The sequence below is a fragment of the Sphaeramia orbicularis genome, chromosome 13 (genome assembly GCF_902148855.1).
Source record: "Sphaeramia orbicularis chromosome 13, fSphaOr1.1, whole genome shotgun sequence".
NCBI classification, from domain to species: Eukaryota; Metazoa; Chordata; class Actinopteri; order Kurtiformes; family Apogonidae; genus Sphaeramia; species Sphaeramia orbicularis.
Window position 1 is genome coordinate 24,467,094 of NC_043969.1, and position 22,589 is coordinate 24,489,682.

Here is a 22,589-nt window from a genome sequence, read left to right on the forward strand (position 1 = left end):
GAAAAAATGTTGACGTATGATAATTTTATAGTAGTTTTCATGTGCATGGACGTGTTTGTCTACGAGGACAACCAGATTTAATTTTTTTGAGGGGGGCATAAGGCTTAAGGTTATAATATATAATAAATAAAAGTTAATAGATTAATAAATATTTTGCCAATACAATCGGTAATATGATTAAATATTGTGTAAGAGTTTAGTTTACATGTGGCGCATGAATTGAATAGTTTCCGGTAACTTACTCCTGAAACACTTGAAAAGAAAAGAATGAAAACATATTAAGTTGCTTTAATAAAGAAAATAAGCTCTTACTTCTGGCCTTTAAATCTCCTCTCTTATACCTACGGAACATCAATGTGAAGATAGGGTCTTTTATCTAAACCCACGTCATTAGTAGTGCTCTCTAATACTGCATTCTCTTTCATATGCAGCCAGTTTGGTCAGTGCAGGCGTCTCCCATGATGAGACCATGTGTATATAGAGACTTTCATCTTATGTTCCCAAGTTCATTACAAATTTCATTTCATATGCAAAGCACTTTTCATATTCACAAAGCTACAGCCTTTGCAGCTGCTCTAGTTTGCAGCCTGAATTAAAACATGACCAACCTATTCCTCCTTTATTTCATTTCCACTCAACAAAAGCCTTTTTCTGCTTCACATAATGATCTAAAGTGTGTGTAGAGTATATGTAGTGTACATGACATTAAAATAAACACATTTGGGTACAATACAAGATCTCTCAAACAAAAAATGTGTTTGAGTGTGTTTCTAAGTATTACACGTGTATGTTACGTGTACCATACCCATTAGAAAGTTGGCCTTTGAAGCAGACTGTCGGAAATGCTGCTCGATGTATTTGGGCTTGTAGGTGACCATGCCAATGAGGGAGTTCAGCTGAATGATTGTCACACACAGGTAGATCAGATACACAGGATGGCCCAGCAGAGTTCGCAGGGTAGGAATGAAGTCTGTGGAAGAGACGTAACACACATCTGTCTGAAAACACAGGATTTGTATTGTGATAATTGAGGGTAAGATAATATCTAGTTATTATGTTAATACAAGGTTTGCATTGTTGTCAACATGATGGAGGATACACAGTACTGCCTGTGGTATTTACGCAAAATAAAATGTATTATATGGAGGTGTCATACCAATTAAAAACAAATTGTCCTTTAGAGCTGCACAATATATTGTTTGAGCATCGTCACTGCAATGTACATGTGCATAATAGTCACATCACAGGTTCTGAAATGTAGGAGGTAAATGAACTCAATGTGTTCTCATCGAATTTCATCCTGGGTACCTGACACAAACTCTGCACAGCGATCCACCAATCACAATCATTCTTAATCAGTTTGCTGAGGCAGACCACGCCCCTGCACATGGAGTGAGTCACTGATAACAACAGTGAAAAATGGGCAACGAACAAGAGAAAATCACAGAAAATGAAGACTTGGTACCAAAAAGTAAAGCAACATCAGTTACCTGTAATTATTTCAGCTACAAGAAGGATGATATTGATACACGTGTTCTGTGTTGATAGTGCCTTAATGCACCTGTCGCCACAACGAGAGGTAACATGACTAATTTGTTTGACCATTTACGTCAGCACCACACAGCTATGATATACTCCTGAGTAGTTTTTCTTAGTGCAATATATTTCGCAGGGTTAAAAAAAATTGCAATGTTGTACAGCCCTACTGTCCTTTCTAGATAGTAGGGTGAAATTTGTCAAAGGACTGTAGTTAACAGACACTAACAGCTAAATGTAGAAATTGTAAGTTATTATGTACATTTTTGCCAATGCTTGAGATTTTTGCTGGTTGAAAAAAAAAGAAAATCCAGATAAAAATGGCTGTAGAAATTCACTACTTTGTGTCATTTAGATGGTGAAACCTTTCAAACCATTGAAATCTTAACGCCAGTGTTAATTTTCAGCACTCTCAGCACAAAATGACCCAGCTATGAAATGTATGGCTGTAGAACATCTGAAAAATCCATATAATTTTTAAATGTCAAAATAATTCAGGCTTACCTTTGGCCATTTCTATAAAACTGCTGTGTTCGTCTGCTGGGTACTTGTGCTTCAGAAGGGGGGAGTCTTTAATGAAACTTGTCTGCTCTGGTGTGCACTTCTCTGGGCTCTGAGGCCCAGATATGGGCAGTGAACGGGGCAGAAACCAGAATGGGATGGCAGAGAGCAAGGTGATGACCCCGGCAATGAGGTAGCCGAGCCACCAGGCCCCGACCCAACGAGCATCTGCTGGTGTGATGGAGATGGTCTCTGTGTTGAGAGTACAGGCAGTGACATGTGAAAAATACGTCTCAAGCAAAGGTCACCAGCAGTAGGGGACAAATAGTAGTAGTATTTTGTTTTCAATGCCTCCCTGCATGCTATTTTTTTTCTAGACAGCCATAAGTACATTGCTCATATACAAAAAAAATCCCAAACTGTACTGTTTGGTTGGTTGTCATCTTTGATAACCAGTGTTGGGAATAACGGCATTAAAAATAGCTAATGCCATTATTGTTTTCCAGTAACGGGTAATCTAGTGAATTACTATTTGAAACGTTACAACGCTATGTGGTGCATTACTATGCACTGATATCTAACAGCTGTTATCCGTCGTGGCTCACTCAGCCAGGCATGAGAGGTGTGACAGTCGCGGATGAGTCCAGTCTTTTGAACGGCTCTTTTCAGTGAACGATAAGAACTGATTCGTTGCGAGCCATTCGTTTACGAGTCGTTCTTATATTCAAATTGCCCACACTGCCTTCATGCTTCACCTGTGTGTCCATGAGTCTGAGTTGTCCACGCTACCTTCACCTGAACGACTAATGACATGTCTGAATTTAAGTTGTCCGCAGCACACCCCATTCACTTAAACGCCACTATGTGCGCAGTTAATTTAGGGGAAGAGTTATCAGTGAGTCCGACTGACATGACTGTAGACAGTTACTGCTGGATCAGGGAGGAGCAACTGAAAAAAGTGGAGATGTGGGATTAACTGGAGGAGCATCTTCTTCCTATAAATGCAGATATGCACTTATGTGGTGGAAAAGCCAGGCCCTGGTGGACCCCAGCCGGGCCCTGGTGGACCCCAGCCTCACCACAGTTATGGTATTCAGTACCTGTCTGCTGTTCTACTCCGTGCAACTGACCAGTGAAACACGCTCAAAAATCAGTTTCCTTTTACATATTTGAAGGTTTTTCAACAAAAGTAATGCAATAATTACTTTCCCTGGTAACTAATTACATTTATGAAGGAGTAACTTCATTACTAATTCAATTAATTTTGGGAAAGTAACTAGTAACTATAACTAATTACTTTTTAAAAGTAATTTGCCCAACACTGTTGATAACACACACATTCACCATTGTTTTAATAAGCTCATGAAATGCTACACCATTTATTCCTTCCCAGTTGTATTTTTTTCCTTTTCAGACCTGGTATTGATGATAGTAGAGTTGGACCACTGTGTGAAGTCTTCTCCATCACATCCCAAAGATTCTCATTTTAGTTCAGGTCTGGACTCTCATCCATGTGTGAAAATGATGCCTCATGTCCCCTGAACCACTCTTTCATATTCTTATTATGATGAATCCTGTTATTGTCATCCTGGAATATGTGTGTGCCATCAGGAAATGATCCACTGATGTTCAGACCTGGTCATTCAGGATATTCAGGTGGTCATATTTTCTGGATTTGAAACATTGATAAATCTAGACCTGACCAACTGAATCCACCCCTGATTGTAACACTGCCCCCATAGGCTTGTACTATAGGCACTAGGCATGATGGGTAATCACTTCATTCACATCTCTTCTCACCCTGATGCGTCCATCCCTCCACCTTTGTCCATTGAAATACAGTCCAATCTTTATGCTCACCTACTAAACTGAGGCCTTTTTACAGTTCTCAGTGATAAGGGGTTTTCTGCAGGCTCCACAGCTGTTTAGTCCCAGTCCCTTTAGTTCTTGTCACATAATGTGTGTGGAAATGCTCTTACTTTCACTATAAAACATTAATGTGAGTTCTAATGTTTCACTAAACATGTAAGTGATGTCCTATGGGGTAAAGAAGCTGTCAAAATATTTGTGTGTGTAAGACAGGCAGATATATGTGCATATTAGCCTATAGTTGTGCAAAAATAAATATAGTTGTGCAAAAAATGAATATTTGTAAACTCTTGAATGAGTTCAATCGTACATAAAATGTATTTTGTGTATTTTATCTGTCAGAATAGAAATCAATAAGTTTTGACATCAAGAATTACAAACAAGATGTAAAATCAAATATAATGAACAAAATACTGTCACTGGGATTCCTATCAGCAAAGCGCTTTATAACGATAAACTGGAACACACACAACTGTTTTAGTATAGACTACTGGTACAGGGAGTTTCTGGACCTCCTTTCTATGGAACAGGCCTCACTTTTTTTGGACTTTCCCAATAATTTTAAAACACCAGGACCATGGGCCACTGTCAAATCTTGTTTGCTTAAAAAAATGTATTAATCTGGTGGTCCTGTACTTTTTTGTGTAACAAATTGTATGAATGTAAGCTCTGTAACCCCCCACCCAGCATTGTCTGTGTATGTATGTGTAATATTTTTATGTCTGTCAGAAATTATTAATAAAAAAAAAAAATTATAAACAAGAAATGCAACTTTACAATTGCACTTTCTCTATCACAAATGTGAATTCACCGTGATTGTCAAAAATACTTCACCAGTTCACAGACATTTATCGAACAGAAGATATATAGATTCCACAGACTGCGCATGAGTTCAGGTTCCCTTTCCGCTGTAAGATCAAAGCAAGATCGGGCAGGATCAGTGTGCAAGATGGCTGATGAAGTCAGAGAACGAAATCAGGTCAAATCAAACCATTTGTACATTGTTCTGATATAATGTTACTTGTAAAACACTGTAACGCTCCTTCGTCAGCAGTCTTGCTGCCACAGAGAAAGAACCTGAATGCATCTGCTATTTGTGGAATCGATGTATCCTCTGCTGAATAAATAATGCTTGTGAAGTGGTGATGCATTTTTGACAGTACAGTCACGTTGATGAATTTGTATTCGTGATGAAGAAAGCCCAAGCATAAAGTTGCATTTTGTGTTTGTAATTCTTGTTGTGAAAATGTATTCATTCGTATTCTGACGGATAAAATACACACAATACATTTTATGTACGACACAACTCATTCAACAGTTTACATATATTTATTTTTTGCACAATTATCGACCAATATGCACGCATTTCTATCTTACACACACAAATATTTGACAGCAACCTTACCCCGTAATGTCCGATCACTTTTTTCCCAACCATATTTCTTCCTCTAAGTTGGACAATCCTAAAACAAATTCTAGTAGTTTCAGAAACAGAGATTAATATTTCCCATGACCATGATGTGTCTTCTGATATGGTTGTTTAAGAAATGAAAAGCTACTCACTGCATCAGTTAAGGTAAACTAACATACTATTCATTGTTGTGGTTTTCTAGTAGAAGGCTCTTAACTATTCCTAGCTATACCTATAACTTACAATTGGTAGCCTTTTCTTTTTTTGCCAGAATGTGTCAAAATACATTTTATTTTGGGTGAATAAGCAAATAAAAGGGATTTATATCTACAGATTTAATATTAAAGTACATCGACAAAATCCAAGCGAATGACCCCAACAACCAGTGTTTTTCTTGCTTCAGTTGAACAATTGAAATACAAAGGATAAAACAAATGCATCATTGAAAAAATGTACTTCAAGGACAGCAGTAGGAGTATAATGAGTCTTTGTTTCCATCTTGTTTCTCCCCCTTGGCTGCACTCTCTTTAATTGTTGTCTAACTCTGGGTTTTGTGCGTCCTCCCCCTCGCCTATTTTCATTCATAAGCTAACTGATCCTGACCCTGGACACCTGTTTAGCATCTGCCAGCTCCTCCATCAGCATGTGTGTATCTGCTAATGCCTTGTTTCTATGATTTTGTTTGAAAGTGCTCTTAATAAATGTGCAAATTTAGAGGGAAATTAAAATGACAAAACCAACATACACCTATTTCCCATAATGGGCAATTTCACTTCTAATTGCAGATATAATACAAACTAAACCAGTGTTTTAACTGTGTGTTTGCAGGGATTATAACACAAAAGAATAAAAAAAAAAAATGCTAAATATACTCGTGTAAACTCACCCATTTTTACAAATCCAATGTCTACGTAGATTTTGGCACAAAGGGAGCCCAGTAAGTAGCCAAACACAGGACCAACCACTGAAATGGTCTGCACACATCCTAGGATACGAGACACGCGCAGAAAGACACACATAAAAAAAAAAAACACAGTGGGTAGACATGAGTGACTGTGAGTCATGGAGAGGGTGAGCAACCTGGAACTATGCACATTTTGTCAAATTTATGCAATAAGAGGACTAAAACCAAATAAAATACCTTATTACAACAAAGACAGCATACTCTTATTTGTATTACATCAGTATTTGTAAATATAATTAGCCTTATCTGTTTATGTAGGTACAGTATTGTTGTGATAGGTTCCCTGAAGAAGAGTTTGTTTCAGCTCTATTAGGCCTGTGAGCCCATATTATCATTAATTTTACTGGAATCTCAAAGTAATTTACCATGAAAACAAAACCGTCTGCTGTTTTGATCCCTGCTGAGAGGTGGGTGGTAGCTACAAAAGTGGGCCTTCACCTATTTTCACCTTTTTTGTTTAACTCGGTCTATGGGCTCAATGACGATGGACCGTAAATTAATGGAATATTAAGGGCAGGGACATTGTAATTTTCTCACTCCAAAAGCTGATTAAATGTTGAAGGAAAGAATTTATTCCTAAATTTATTCCACAATTTATCTTGTGTGTCAAAATGTAGACTGATATTACCACGGTCTATTTCCACTATGTGGTACCATCTCGACTTGACTCAGCCTTTTTGCGTTTCCATTACTCAAAAGAACCTGGAATCTGGTACCTGGTACTACTTTTCTACTACTTGCTCAACTGACGTTCCAAAACGGGTGAAGAGATACTAACATGTGACTTTTAAAATTGCAGACCACTGATTGGTCAGAGAGTGGTCTCTGTGTCATTTCATCATCAACGCAAGACACACCATTCTAAAAAAACCACATTCAGAAGTTTACAGTAAATATAGTGGTAGGCTAATCCATGATGACAGCCAACAAAACGACACTGTGGTCAGTCAAGAGGGTTCAGACATTTCTGTCCTTGGTGGCCGATGAAAAGATTCAGCGTGAGCTTGACCGGCCAACATGCAACAAACGAGTTTATCAGCTACTCTCTGAGCAGATGTCACAGACGTTACACACAGTGTCGCTATGACGTCCAGGTACTCTACAGTTGGTAATATCCTGTAATGGAAACAGTCCCCAGGAATAGTACCTGGTACCCGAGTCGAGTCGAGTCAGTACCATGTAGTGGAAACGTGGCATAAGTGGCCCACCAAGCACTGAAAATTAACAACTGAGATTCCTGTCGAAAATACACATATTTTAATTTCTTGAAACAAAATATAACAAAATATAATTCATTCCTCAAATTAATTTGTAACACATTAACCAAGTCAGAAAATAAAGTTGAATGTTCTTAGTTTTAATAAGTAATTTATGCATAAATTTAAGTCACAAAGTACCATTTTCAAAACATATATTACAGATGAATATAATAATAATAATAATAATAATAATAATAGATCAGTTTTATATAGCACTTTTCTAGGTACTCAAAGATGAATATAGCTATACTAAGATATCGTGTGAATAGAAAATGTACAAAGTCAGAATCAGGTAACCTGAATCTGGCTGTTATGATTATGAATGCACGGTTGTGTTCATCTGAATCCTGGGCAGTGGTTGTTACTTGGCTTGGTCTTGTAGCGTGATATCAGTCAATAATGAAGCCAAGGTCCTTCTGCTGAACCAGCTTGTACAATGCCAAGGACTTAAACTGATTCACCTACATGAGAAGTAGATGTTTATATCAATTACATTTGTGTATTTTCTGCCTTTTAAAAGTCCAGATATCTGCTGTGAAAAAGGTATTGTATCATAACTGACACACCTTGTCTTACTGGAACTACTACACTACACCAGCTAAAATATTCAACCTCAAGGCAGATCTCCTGAATGAAGAGTCAGTACTAGTACTTTGATCTTAGGAATAAAATTAGACCAGAACCAAATAACTGTTAAATGATGCACCATAATGCATGTCATGCTTGATAAACTCAGAATTCAAAGTGAAGGGAGGAAAAAAGTCACTGCCATGACACTATTACAAAACATCCACTGAGTGAGCCCTTTAGATATTTAAATCCAATATCTAGGTCATCATTTTGCAAATTCCATGAAAAATGGCTGAATAAATGTGTATATAAGTTGCTCTAGGCTCCCCTGTGTATTGTTCATCTGTGCTGTGGGTATAAACAGACTGGGGTGGATGCAGAGATGTGCAGCTGCTTATAATAATGCCTTCAGGATGTTACTCTGTGTGCTCAGATTTAATGCTGTCAAATTGATCAGCATGAATTCAGTAGTGCATCTCTACTTGACTTTTTTTTTTCTTACCGACATATAACGCTGCGTTCTCCTCACTTGCAAAATCGTCTATATATGAGATCCCCAGAGGCTGAACAGGCGTCTCTCCGATGCCACGCAGGACATTTCCCAGAAGCACATAGATCCACATAGACAGGTTTGATTCTCCCTCACAACCTGGAGGCAAAAACGAGTGTTACTGGTCGACTCGTCTACTCTAGTGTACGAGTTTAAACATGCGATACACACCTTTAGGTGGCACCTCCAGCTGTTTACCATCAAGGGCCAGGTCTGGGGGGGAGCCCACGGGACACGGAGCGGGGTTAAGTGTGGAGTTCACTACCCACCGTACAGATGTTTCAAATTCATAGCTGTAGTATGCAAGCAAAAATGAAACTGTTAAAAAAGAAGAAACAGTGATCACTCTATTTTTGCTCATGTTATATAGTAGTTTACGAGTGAAACAAAGTGAGACATTTACATGATTATAAGAGTTATATGCTTGTAACAGAGTGTATAACGTGTTTTTTAAAAAAAATAATATTATGTCCAATGTGTATCTCGCCTCATCCTATATACAGTCGCGGAAAAAATTATCAGACCACCCCTTGTTCTCTTCAATTTCTTGTTCATTTTAATGCCTCCTACATTTGTTTGGACAAATATAATGATAACAACTAAAATAGCTCATAAGAGTTTAATGTCAGAGCTGATATCTAGCCATTTTCCATGTGTTCTTGACAATAACCGAAATCACTTCAGTTCTTACATCAATAGTTATGGCATTGTACTGACAAAAACTGTGCTTTTAGGCATTCCATGTTTTCTTTTCTGTCTGTTTTAGTCACATTATACACACAGGAGTAAGTACTTGATTGCATAACCGCTGTTTTTGATGACTTTTGATGGTCTGATAATTTTTTCCATGACTGTACATACACAGACAAGGCTGGGATGGGGGTGGGGGGTTAGGAGTTAGTATTTGATATACACACACACACACACACACACACACATATATATATATATATATATATATATATATATATATATATATATATATAACAAAGCTTTCTGCATTGATACTTATTGATACTTGAATGAAAGACATTATATGTATTAGATTAGATTACATATTGTGCCAGTGACATCTGAGTAAATCAGGAATAAAGTGCATGATAAGTCTGTTCTCCGTGGATATCGTGTGTATAGTTAATAACTATAAGCACATGCAAAAATGCACTGCAAAATGTCTCTGCCGGGTTAATGCATTTTGTAAGACTGTTTCACCTTTACTACAGTCAACTGAAATGCAAAGTACATCAAATCAGCAGCAGATGAAAATAGATAGACATATAAATTGAATCCATAGCTGAAGTCAAACAACATTAAAGCTCGCTGTCTTCTTTTACTCACCGACCAATGATGAAGTGAGGCAGAGCAATGATGAAAGTGCCAATGGACATCAGTACACAACCCACTGCAATAATCTTTGGCCGATGGAGTTTGGCACCAAAATAACTGACAAAAGCTATTACCAGCAGGTTACCTGGCAGGAGTGAATCAGAGTGAGAAACATCAGGGAGGCCACGGTGTTTATAGACATATTAATGTCATCAGGCTCTGCTCGGGTTCAGCACTAGATAAAATGCAGAGCTCTTGCTTCAAAACCCCATGGCAATAATATTCTTTTCTCTTTTTGAATACGTCTATTGATAGAAGTAGGCAGTGACTTTCACTTCCAGTCAGTGATGTACACAATTCAATGGAAGCACAGATGACATTGATCCATAGTCTGTATATACAGTAAGTAGAGGACAAAGGAACCTTGCTGTCACCCACTGGTTTCTAAACGACTGTTTTGAAGCCAATAGCAATTTGGCCATCCCCATACTGGATAATTCATGCATCATCTCAACCGCTTTAACATGGGGAAGGTTGTAGATAATGCTGGGGCCCATCCTATCGACAACCCTGGATGTGTTGCGCTATCTTACTGACTGTGAAACATCACACCCCAACAAACATTGCATAACAAAGTTATTTACAGTCTTGTTAGAGGATGCTGGAAATCACAACTACAGAGGATCAGTCTGTCTGGGAAAAAGAAGTGTTCTGTTCAATAAACAGAAACTCTGAAAATCTGACTTGGCTGGCAAGTGAGTTGTCATACAGACCTGTCAGTCAAAACTCAAGATGGCAGATATCAACACTTCTATTCAATCTGAGATCTAATTAACAGCATTAAAACTCATTAGAGGCTCTAAATAAAATGGATTTAACCAGAATGACTCTATTTTTAGAGAGATATTCAGTGTAAATCTATGAGATCCAGGGAACCAGAGCAACATTCAGCTGAAAAACAACTTTAAACTGTACTTCCACATTGGCTTCCTTAACAAACTAAGGTTCTTGCCCCTTGGAATGAGTTTAACATTTAGGAAGGAAAAGGAATTCGTCATTACTTTTTCATTTTCATCATGAGTTGTGTTTGAGTCTCATACATTCATATCTTAAATGGCAAATGACGTGGTGTGCTCACATGTGATCCATTATCTTCAAGCTCCGAGACATTCTCCTTATCTATAGCGTGTAGCAGGAAATGTATTAGAAAGGACATAAGAAAAGATAAGAGGGAACCAAACTATTATGTTATTGTCACCATGTGCTGCTTTTTAAAGACATATTCAGCAACATGGCAATTGTTTAATGTGGAAAAGGGGCACTGAAATACAAGCTCATGCTATATAACCTGACCTTTCATTCACTGTAAAGGCTCCATTCACAAAGTGACCTCATTTCTATGTAGTTGTCTGCCACGTGTGTATGCGAAAGAGAATGAAGGTCATTGAGAAATGTCAAGTAATTATCTATTTATTTGTCCATAACCTTTTGTACTGTGTGCTTCTAAGAATTTCTATGAAATGTTTGGAGTTTTCTTAGTATCCTCATGTGCTAGGGATTATTAATGATGACAAAAGCCTTAAGTACAGTATAGTGTTGTGCAACCTTGGAGAGAAGCAGGAAAAGTAAGGAAGAGTCCATGTTCGATTTAAGACGATAATGTTTGGGTTTATGTTTTAGTTGATGGTGATGATACTCATGCATGTGTATAGTAAAAGATTGCAGGTCTCGATATAAAAGTGTATAAACAATTCTTCACATACTGACAGAACTACAGTATATATAATATACTGTACTTACATTGTTTACCCTGCTACATTTACACTGTTCACACTGTTACATATGTTTACATTGTTACATTTTTATACTACATTTATATTCTTAACTCTGCCCTTTCATACACAATATCTCTAATTTGCACATATTTTCACTGCACACTACTTTATATCTTATATTTTTCTAATATACAGTCGTGGAAAAAAAACTACTAGACCACCCTTGTTTTCTTCAGTTTCTCGTTCATTTTAATGCTTAGTACAACTAAAGGTGCATTTGTTTGGACAAATATAATAACTACAAAAATAGCTCATAAGAGTTTAATTTTAGAGCTGATATCTTGCCATATTCCATGGTTTTCTTCATAACTGACCAAAATTACTTGAGTTCTTACATCGATAGCTATGGCATTGTACTGCCAAAAACAGTGCTTTTAGACATTCCATGTTTTCTTTTCTGTCTGTTTTAGTCACATGATACACACAGGAGTTTGTACTTGATTGCATAACCATTGTTTTCAAATACTTTTGATGGTCTAATAATTTATTTTCCATGACTGTATATCTGTATCTTGTTGTGTTATTTAGATGTAAGTGCACTGTCACTTGCAGAGACCGCCTGCAATTTTGTTGCACAACTGGTGTAATGAAAATAAATTCTATTCTATTCTATTCTATTCTATTCTATTCTATTCTATTCTATTCTATTCTAGTCTATTCTAGTCTATTCTAGTCTATTCTATAATGTACAGAGATCAGCCATATTGATATTGATCTTTACACAACAACAATAATAACAATTATAATAGTAGCTCACACTGTCCTTCACCCTTTTATCTCCCATTTTCCCTCTCACTTTTCTCTTTTTGTCTTCCTACTTTTCCTCTCTTGTCTTCTTTCTTCTGTTATATACTTGTGTTTTTTTCCCCACCTCTCTACACTGCCTTCCTCTGCTTCTATGTTACCCTGGCAACCGTCCTATAGAAAAAAAGCTTGTTGCCTAGGCCACACAGGAGAAACAGCTTTCACACAAGATGGAGAGATGGAGGAAGAAAGAACTGGGGCATTCAGTTCTGGAGAATCATCCTCACCCTTTCCTCCAGCAGATACACCCACCCTATCCATTAACAGGTTTGCACACTGCACCAAAATATCTTTAACGAAGATTTTTTTTTTTCTGTAACCATGAGCTTAAACTACCTGCTTGATAGTAAAAGCGCAGAAGAAAGATGCCTGATTCATGTCTCTTTCTCACTCTGCAATCTATGTAAGATTTATAACCTACAAGAGAAACGGTGCTGAAGGGACTAGTTTTACATAAGTGACCTAGAAACTAGCAAACACTGGAAGGATATTTTTCTGAATATTATTTGCACAGTAACAGAAGCATCACGTTCAATGAGATGAATGACATTCTTGGTGATGTACTCTATCTTCTAAGATCTAAGAAGTCAGGTAAAGACCTTTGTGCAGTAGTGCAGCTGAGGAGACTCATAGACAAAACAGGTAAAAGTCATTGACAGTCTTTAGCCTGGGAGCTGCTGTGTTGCACTAGTAGACAGTCCTTATGGTGGACTACATTGTCAGGAAGTAGGTTGCAGAATTGGGTTATCCTAAACATTGGGAGTTCTTTTGTAATCTAAAATTTGTAGTCCATAACATGAAAAAGATGATGAGTAACTACAAGAACAGCCCTCTGGTAATTAAGTACTCTACCCATATAATAAGATACATCATTCATCAGCAAATGAATAATGGCTCAATAATGTGAAGTGCTTTGGGTGCCTTGAAAAGCTCTATAGAAATGTAATCCATTATTATTATTATTATTATTATTATTATTATTATTAATAATAATAATAATAAATACATTTAAAAGATATTAATAAGATTTTGATTAAATTTATGTACATACGGTGCTTTGTGTTGAATTCACACCAATGGTTATTTTCATTATATGATCTTTATAATGCCTGCTAATCTCTATGAGTACCACCTATGAGGTTAAATAAGTAGTACCGCGAAGTTATTGCATAATAAAACCTCACAAATTCTGTTTCTGGTGTCCATAACCTAAACGCTCACCGCCTGTTCTGTCCTTGCCCAACACTGTGACTCAGAGCAGGCACACATACACACACCCCTGTCCTCCTCTTAGAAACCCCAATGAAGGTTTTATCTTCAGGTTGAATACCTCTCTGACCCAGTCATATTTCCGTCCTAAAGACAGGAAGGCAGAAGGGAGGGGAGCCATGACATAGAGGATGCAAACAGAACAACAAAACAACAGCGGTGACTGGCAGTCCTACTCACCTATCTCAAAGCTTCCGTCAATGACACCTATTAGGTAACTGGGGATGTCAAAGCGCCTCTCCAGCTGAGTTATTGTGCTCTTCATGTAGCTTCCCGACAGAGCCTTTGCAAAATAGGCAAAGGACAAAGCTACGAGAAACATCTGAAAGATGGAAGTGAGATGAGAAGAGAAAGAGACAGAAACAAACACATGGGTTTTACTTATTCACAGAAGCAGTGTTTTAATCTCATTATCTTGCAAGTATTTATTTTAGTCATCTCTTTGTTATGTTCATACTGACAGTGTAAGGAGTGTTAAGAGGCAGCTGTGTCATATTAGATTAGAGGTGCAGTGCATGAACTCCCTTCATTAACCTATTTTTATCTAAAATTCCAGCATTCACTAATTAATATGTGCTAGCACCACAGGAGCAATGCTCAGATGAACGTGAACGATCTTTCAGAGATGTGTCTAAGGAGCCATACTGTTACCTGCATCTTCTTTAATTAATGTTTAAAGGGGTAATATTTTGCTAAACCCACTTTTATTAGTCTTTGGTACATTTATTTGTGTATTTGGGGAAACTAATAGATGAAAAAGTTTGAATTTCAACCCTCCAGGTGCTGCAAAGCTATCTTTATATTCATTTTGGCAAAAATTGAGTGGATTTCTACAACCTGTTTTAATTCCTGGTTAATTTTTTATGTCTATAACTAGTTACATCATGACATTTGCACATATCAGGTCATCATCATGTCTTATAGCGCCAATGCCAAATCCATTCCTGGGCAGTGCTATTTACTTCCCAAAGGTCTTGGTCAGAGCAATGAGGGCCCAACGGGGGCCAGTAGCAAACCATCATGTTGGTGCCCCTGTTAATCCGTAAGGAGACCGATTGCTACAACACGCAAAAAAGCCGAATACATATAAGGTCAAGACTTCCAATGAACATTTCTCCGAATACGCCATAATTGTTTGTCAGCAGCAGCGGTTGTAGTCCATACTGAAAATATGTCCAAACTTCTATTACCTAAAATGTTCAGTTGTTGGTTGAACGGGACATAGCAGCACAGCCAACAACCTGGAGGGGGTGGGGCGTGAAGTGGCTCATATGCATTTAAAGGGCCAGCGCTCAAAATGACCTTTCTGGTGTCATTACTCAGACACAGGGTTGAAGATGGACCTGTGGAGTTGAATTAATGAAGAATTCAGACCCAAGCAGAGCATTTACAGTTTATGTAGACCACAGGGAAATGTTTTAAAATGCATAATTCCATTAAAAAAAAAAGAAGCAAAATATTACTTGTTTAACTTTATTTGGTCATTTAGAGCAAAACTCCCCATAAAGGATGTGACAACTATTTTACATCAGTCAAAACCAGAGAATTCATACTTTGTGTTCTCTGCAATGACTATAAATCTCTTTTTGTTTTCAAAGATTTGGAAATAAGTAATGGTTTGTGGCTTTGGTCACAGTTCTTGTACTGCAGCCTGCCCCAATGCTGGATATCCAGCACTATCATGAGAAACCTATAGCACATGAGAGTCACATTACACTAATAATCAGGCAAAGACAGACTGTGGTTATTGTCAGAGTAGAGGCTGGAAATATGACTATAGAACGGACGTCAGAGTCAGTGGCGGTAAACTGACGATTAACTTTGACCTTAAACTCATTCAGTGGAAGTTACACAGAGGTCAGCTGATTATACCATTATTACTGTATCACATTAGAAAAGGGAAACTGTTCTTCTTCATCCCCTTGTGTGTACATGTGAAGACCAGCAAAATAAGGGAGGCTACTATAGGTCAGCTATCAGTAGAAGTTACAAATAGATGATGGCTGATATTAGGCTTCTAATCTGGACATAACTCAAAAGTAGGGGTGCAAGAAAATATCGGTTCTGCAATATTTTGTGATTTCATTTAAGAATACTGTATTGATATCAAAAAGTACTGTGTCAATATTTTTAGGTATTTATTCAAATGCAGATATTGTGGAGGTTCATTTTTGTTTTTTATTTCTTGTTTATATTTTATTTATTATTATTTAACACTCTTTTATTAAATAATGTTAGTTCCCTTGTTGGAATTGGACAAAATAATGTTATGATGTTAGTTATGAACTAACAGAATATGAACATTTGAACAGAATCTTAAACTGTAAAGTCTGTAAGACATAATTTAAGTTTTAACACATGAAAATGTTGTGATATAGCATTAGATCCTGCTCTGATCAAATAAAAATGTGTTTAGTATTTGTGTATATTTCTGGTGTAATTCAATTCTTCAAGGAAATAATAATTTAAAAAAAGAAACAAACAAAAAATTGCTTTTTAACAGTACCATGATATATTGTGATATATCATATCTTGATCCTAGTATTGTGATTTGTATCGTATCGCCAGATTCTTGCCAATACGCACCCCTACTCAAAAGATAACAATTACAAGTATATTTCTATATTAGTTTGATGTTCATTTTCAGGTTTATCAATGTTTTCTTTGACATTGATTTTCCTTTCAACAGATTTATGGTTTCATATAAGAAGATATCTATATACATACATAATACATTAGTAGTGTCAAGATTTTTGCTTTACCTTTACATTTATACTTTATGTTCTTTTCAGAGACAGTAATTTTTCACTTTTGAGAAAATGTAAAACATTCCTACGATTACAAGTATTTTTTACATAAGTATCTGTACTTCTGCCAGAGTAAATTCATATATTTACATATCACATTCATAGTAAGTTCATACTTTTGCCACTTCTGCAGGCAGCAGATGGTTAAACAGGGAAGGGGGAAGAAACCACAGATCCAAAAGGGAGATGGGAAACCTCTGTTACAAATGAGTTGTTACCACAGTCATGCCATTTAGAAACTAACAGCTACATAAACAAGCTTATCAGCTGTCGGATTGTTTATTAATAGGACAATTATGAGACTATTATGCTAACAGTTCTGACAGAATTTCAATGGCGACTGATGTCTTGATACAAACGTATGAGTCGACATAACATAGATTATAAAATGCAAAACTACTCATCAAATATTTAAAAGTGATTAATTAATAAAACTCAAAACCAGTTCATTTAGATATGTGGGTTCATTGTACAGCTGCCATACACTGAGAGACTGTTCTGACTGTCCTTCAACAATGCGGCTAATGGTTACCTTTCATTGGATCATGTCTGGTTTTTTTTAGCCATGGTCGAAATCAACAGCAGGCAGGAAATGGGTAAACTAATTTAAACAGAAGTAGACAGAAGACAATTTAGGGACTGATCTAAGGGCTGCCAATCAATCTGGTAAATGTGAAATATAAGCATTGTCGAAACGTATTGACTGGCCGGAAATGAGTGATTGACAAATAGGAACAAAACAATCTGTGAAGCACTGAGGGAAAGTGGCATGTATATATGCAGGACTCAGTAGGAAGAGACATTTAGACAAGGTAAGTTTTTCATTCCTAATAACTGTATCCCATTTACCTGTCAGTTTTAAGCCATAGACTCATGTATGCTGGTCACTGTAATGGCCTCCTGAGGAATCTAAGTGGAACAGAGCTTTCACTGATGTTATCAGTAACACCAAAAATTTGCCTGCTTTTGCAAGCCAAAGTGTTTCAGATGAAAAAGGTGTATTGGGAACAGGTGTGTCTGGGGAGGCAGACAGAAACTGCATGGGAAACAGTCTGAACCACAGCTATGCATACATAGATACCATATTCATCACTGGATAGATGCATCAATGCGTTTGCCATACAGGTCCACTGAAAGACTTCTGTGGACACATACAAGTAAATGATGAAGCTGCAATTTTTCCTGCATAGAACCTGTAGCTCCACACCTGTTTCCTGTAATGTGACCCACAACTGCAGAGGACCCACAAGATCATAATGACCTATTTTTATGGATATCAGTATTGTTTAGATGCAAAGTCACAATGTTTATTCCGATAGTTATTTGAGACACACGTTTCTGAAACTAGACCTGACCAACTGAAGCAACCCCAGATTATAACACTGCCCCCACAGGCTTGTACTGTAGGCACTAGGCATAATGGGTAATCAATTCATATGCCTCTTTTCTCACCCGATGTACCCATCAGTTTGGAACAGGGTCAATCTGGACTCAGACCACATGACCTTTTTCCATTGAAACACAGTCCAATCTTTGTGCTCTGTACTAAAGTGATGGCTGTTTAACCCATAAAGACCCAAACAGCTACTGGCGACCAAATTCATCTACTGATCTAAACTATTTAATATCTGTTGATGCACTAATCCTATCAATCCATGTAAATAATTGGTGTAAAATGCAGTTTGTCATCTTTTCATGGTCATCAGATATGACCCATTTGGAGGTTCAGAGGCTCTGTAGTGAACATGGAAACACCATCATCTTCTAGAACATTGATTCACTAGTAAAACCTATGGAGTTGGATCAGTGACAGTGGATGAAGACACTGGGTTTATATTCAGGTAATGAGAGATTTTGCTGAAAAAGTAGGTTTTTCTTCAGTTTTCTCTGTTTTTGACACAATAACCCTTAACTGTAATCTAAGCTTTTATGAACATCTACATGATCAGTAAATTAAATATAGGAAAATATCTGATTTACACTGAAAAAAATACTAAATATAAAGGATGATATTATAATAAATGGTGATAAATCATTTAAGAAAGATTAAATATAGAGAAAAAGTCATTTGGGAACTGTAGCTCTGGGTCTTCATGGGTTAAGAAATGAGATGTTACTCATTGTATCAGGTAAAAAGTTAAAGAACTTGTTGCAGCTGAAACAGTTTAATGACTGCAGTACTTTTCCAATGGAAGGATCTTGTCTTCTATTTGCTTAGTCAAACCCAGGTAGGGACAATTTTTAGACAGGCTGGGTATGTCATAGATAAGAGTTAAATATAGAACCACCATGTTTAGAGTCATGTGACCAAGTCAGAGTAGCCTGAGTGGTTGAGTTGTATAAATTATTCTCGACATATCATTCCATGTAAGTTATTCATCAAATATGAAAACAATCAATGCTACGTTGACTCAGATGTTTGTATCTGTATATCAGTCATTAGTCTCCTAATCACCCTATTAAAAAAAAATCAGACACCTGAGCACCATGTTTATATAGTCGCCCCCTCCTAAGTAACTTCAGTAACAACTTGTATAATTAATGTAGATGTAGATTTCCTATGTCTGTTTTATATCCATGATATACAGTGGCGGGAAAAAAATATTAGACCATCAAAAGTCATCAAAAACAATGGTTATGCAATCAAGTACTAACTCCTGTGTGTATGATGTGACCCAAACAGACAGCAAAGAAAACGTGGAATGCCTAAAAGCACTGTTTTTGGCAGTACAATGCCATAGATATTGATGTAAGAACTGAAGGGATTTTGGTTATTATCAAGAAAAAATGGAAAATGACTAGATATCAGCTCTGTAACTAAACTCTTATGAGCTATTTTTGTTGTTATTATTATATTTGTCCAAACAAATGTACCTTTAGTTGTACCAGGCATTAAAATGAACAAGAAATTGAATAAAACAAGGGGTGGTCTAATATTTTTTTCCGTGACTTTAGGTGTTGTTACTGTATCTCCCAAGGAAAGGTATTGTGCCTGAGCATGTGTGTACAGAAGAAAAATGAGTTCCCGTACAGCAAAGCCTGCTAAGAGAACACAAATATCACACTAAATACAATATGTCCAGAACAGAATGACCAGAGAACATGCTTATGTCACAGAAAAAAAATCCTTCATAGATCATGGTGAGAATAAATACTCAATCTATTGTGCAATGGTGTACTGTACAAATTTACGCTGAACTTTATTTCGATTTTTCAATGAAGTGCCAAGTAAGTAATGTTCTTGTGAGATAAGACCGTACCAATAAAGGCAAGGCAAGGCTAATTTATTTGTATAGCACCATTCATACACAATCCAATTCAAAGAGATTTTGCCTTCAAATGGTGTGAAAATATTCGCAAAGCCTCCTTGTGACCTGTGACCTGCTTTTGTTCTCAGCTTGTTGATGTCACTCATATAAGATGCTTAGACTACCACAGGAGTCTGGTGCACACAGTCACCTTTAAGGAGGGGTCTGTGTCTGTGAAGGAGAAATTAACAAATGCTGGGGCATTGTAACACCAAAGTTTTAGCACTAGTCTTATGTGTGGAATTAACAAAAAGCAGAAAATAACATTGTGCACAGGATTAGAGATAAAACGGGCTGTGCCATGTCCCACCCAGCCGGTTAGGGAGCCAAACAATTCTGAGAAGAAATAAAGATTTGTCCTGCCATTATTATAAGCTGTCTGTATTATTATAAGCTGCTTAAACACCATTGTCTCACATCACTTTCATGTTGAGAAAAACCAACATGAGTGACTGATCTCATTTAGAGCTTTATAAACTTTCATGTTATTAGGAGAAGATGCTTTCAGCCACTGGGGTGAGTTTTAAAGGTTGTATAAGGTGGGACAAAGAAAAAAGAGTGCAGAAAAGCCCGAGGTGGTCTAATAATACCAACATGAGATCCATATGGTGTTTTGATATATTTTTTTGATCTTCACTCAGAAAGAATAATGTTAATATTTTCACTGTGGCAACAACAGAAAACATTAATAAGACTATTATCAGAAAGCATGTAGTGATTAAAGTAGGATGTCAAGTGTGTTTTAGAGCTTTTACTTCCATGAATGTATAAATAAAAAAGCTTAGTGTTGAGACTGTTATGCACAGATGAATTAGTATAGAAATTAAGGTTTTTGATGAACTTCAAGAGGCCCTTGTTGGATAGATATTGAGTTTCTTCACTTGAAGCAAAACTTAACATAACATCAGTACATGTTAAGAAAGAATTGCATTATTTTTTACTTTTAAAAAGTACAGAGGAGATGTTAAGTATTGACTGCGTAAGTAATTAGGTCTCCACGGTCATTGTTATCATTAATACATTACAGAACCATGTCATCTATTACTCTTATAATGGTTGGATTTATTGCTTTGTCTCAACTCAGTGGGTAAGTAAAATGTGAAATAAAATTGTGTTCATAGAGAATAAAATCTGGATAACTGGAATCCAACAGCATTTGTCAATAAAGATGAAAAGTAGAGCTGCACAATACAGGTTTATTCAAAAAGAATGAACCAATTTCATGATGCATTGCTTCAGTTCTCAAGCATCGTCATGGAATGAGTCAGTGACCATTTGACAGAGGAGTTTTCTAAGTTTTGAATGGCTAACCTTAATGACTTTAAACATAGATTAACAACAGCGATCAACTCAGTGGATTGTGATATGATGATAGGAGTCTGGGAGGAATTCTCTTACCACATTGACGTTGTCTGTGCTGCAGGTGGTGGCCACATTGAACACTTGTAAGACAGGAAATAAAAGTTGATTGTGAGTAGAACACTTGTAACTTGGCTGGAGATTTCGATTGCTTTTCCTTATTAAAATATTGCTCAATGAAACTGGTTCATTCCTTTTTAATAACTGTATATCGTTTGAGCATTGTCATCGCGATGTACGTGTGCGCAATAGTCACATCGCAGGTCCCACAATGTAGGAGGCAAATGAACTCATTGTGTTCTCATCTAATTTCAAGGGTACCTGATACACACTGCACGCGACAATCACTAATAACAATATTTCTTACTCAGTTTGGAGTGAGTCACTGGTAACAATATTGAAAAATGAGCAACGAACAAGAGAAAATCACCATAAACAAAGACTCGGTGCCAAAAAAAAAGCAACATCAGTTATCTGGAATTATTTTGGCTTCAAGAAGGATGATATTGAAACACGTGTTCTGTGTCGATAGTGCCTTGCAATTGTTGCCATAACGAGAGGTAACACAACTAATTTGTTTGATCATTTACGTCGGCACCACACAGCTATTACATCCTCCTGAGTATTTTTTCATATCGCAATATATATCGCAGGGTTAAAAAAAAAACTGCAATGTCAGTTTTTTCCAATATCGTGCAGCCCTAATGAAAAGGATATTTTTATAGACTTTTATGGATAGATCTGACACCAACACAGAGAAGAACTTATGGCATTTTCACACCTGGAAGTAAGAACCAAAGTTCTGGTTTGATCCAAGCTGAGTCCATCTGCTTTGGTCGTACTAAAGAGCAGCTCAGTTCACACTTGGCTTTGTTGGAGGTTTCATTCCTGTACATTTCGTTCAGATCAAACTGAAAAGTCTGGACACAATCAGGGCAGTGTGAATGCGCCCCTTAATGTGACACCCATGAAACACCATATGCACTAGATTTTCCATTTGGGAACTCAGACTTGGACAGCTACACACTAAACTGGGAGGTAAATGTTTATGCCAACAATAGCCCTTTTTCACGGCAGACATGTGAGTGTGAGTTCTTTGATTCACACTGGCTGTGTTCCATGCAGGTGCATCAGTTCCAGGGTTTTGGTTTATTCATGCTGGCTCCCTGGCATGTCTTGTGGGACACTGGAAATGATCCACTGTGAAAAAATGTCTATTGT

At 37.0% G+C, this 22,589-nt stretch overlaps 1 protein-coding gene across 3 annotated transcripts in view; it reads right to left on the reverse strand.

Annotated features, from left to right (window-relative positions):
• The window catches only part of LOC115431464 (solute carrier organic anion transporter family member 1C1-like), a 45,315-nt gene that overhangs the window by 17,143 nt on the left and 5,583 nt on the right, over positions 1–22,589 (reverse strand). For all 3 annotated transcript variants that reach the window (XM_030151844.1, XM_030151842.1, XM_030151843.1), the window contains exons 3-9: positions 14,075–14,216; positions 9,999–10,131; positions 8,832–8,953; positions 8,613–8,759; positions 6,204–6,302; positions 2,041–2,289; positions 806–970 (exon numbers count right to left, since the gene is read on the reverse strand). In XM_030151844.1, the coding sequence (XP_030007704.1) occupies positions 806–970; positions 2,041–2,289; positions 6,204–6,302; positions 8,613–8,759; positions 8,832–8,953; positions 9,999–10,131; positions 14,075–14,216 (1,057 nt within the window). The remainder of the gene's footprint in view (positions 1–805; positions 971–2,040; positions 2,290–6,203; positions 6,303–8,612; positions 8,760–8,831; positions 8,954–9,998; positions 10,132–14,074; positions 14,217–22,589) is intronic.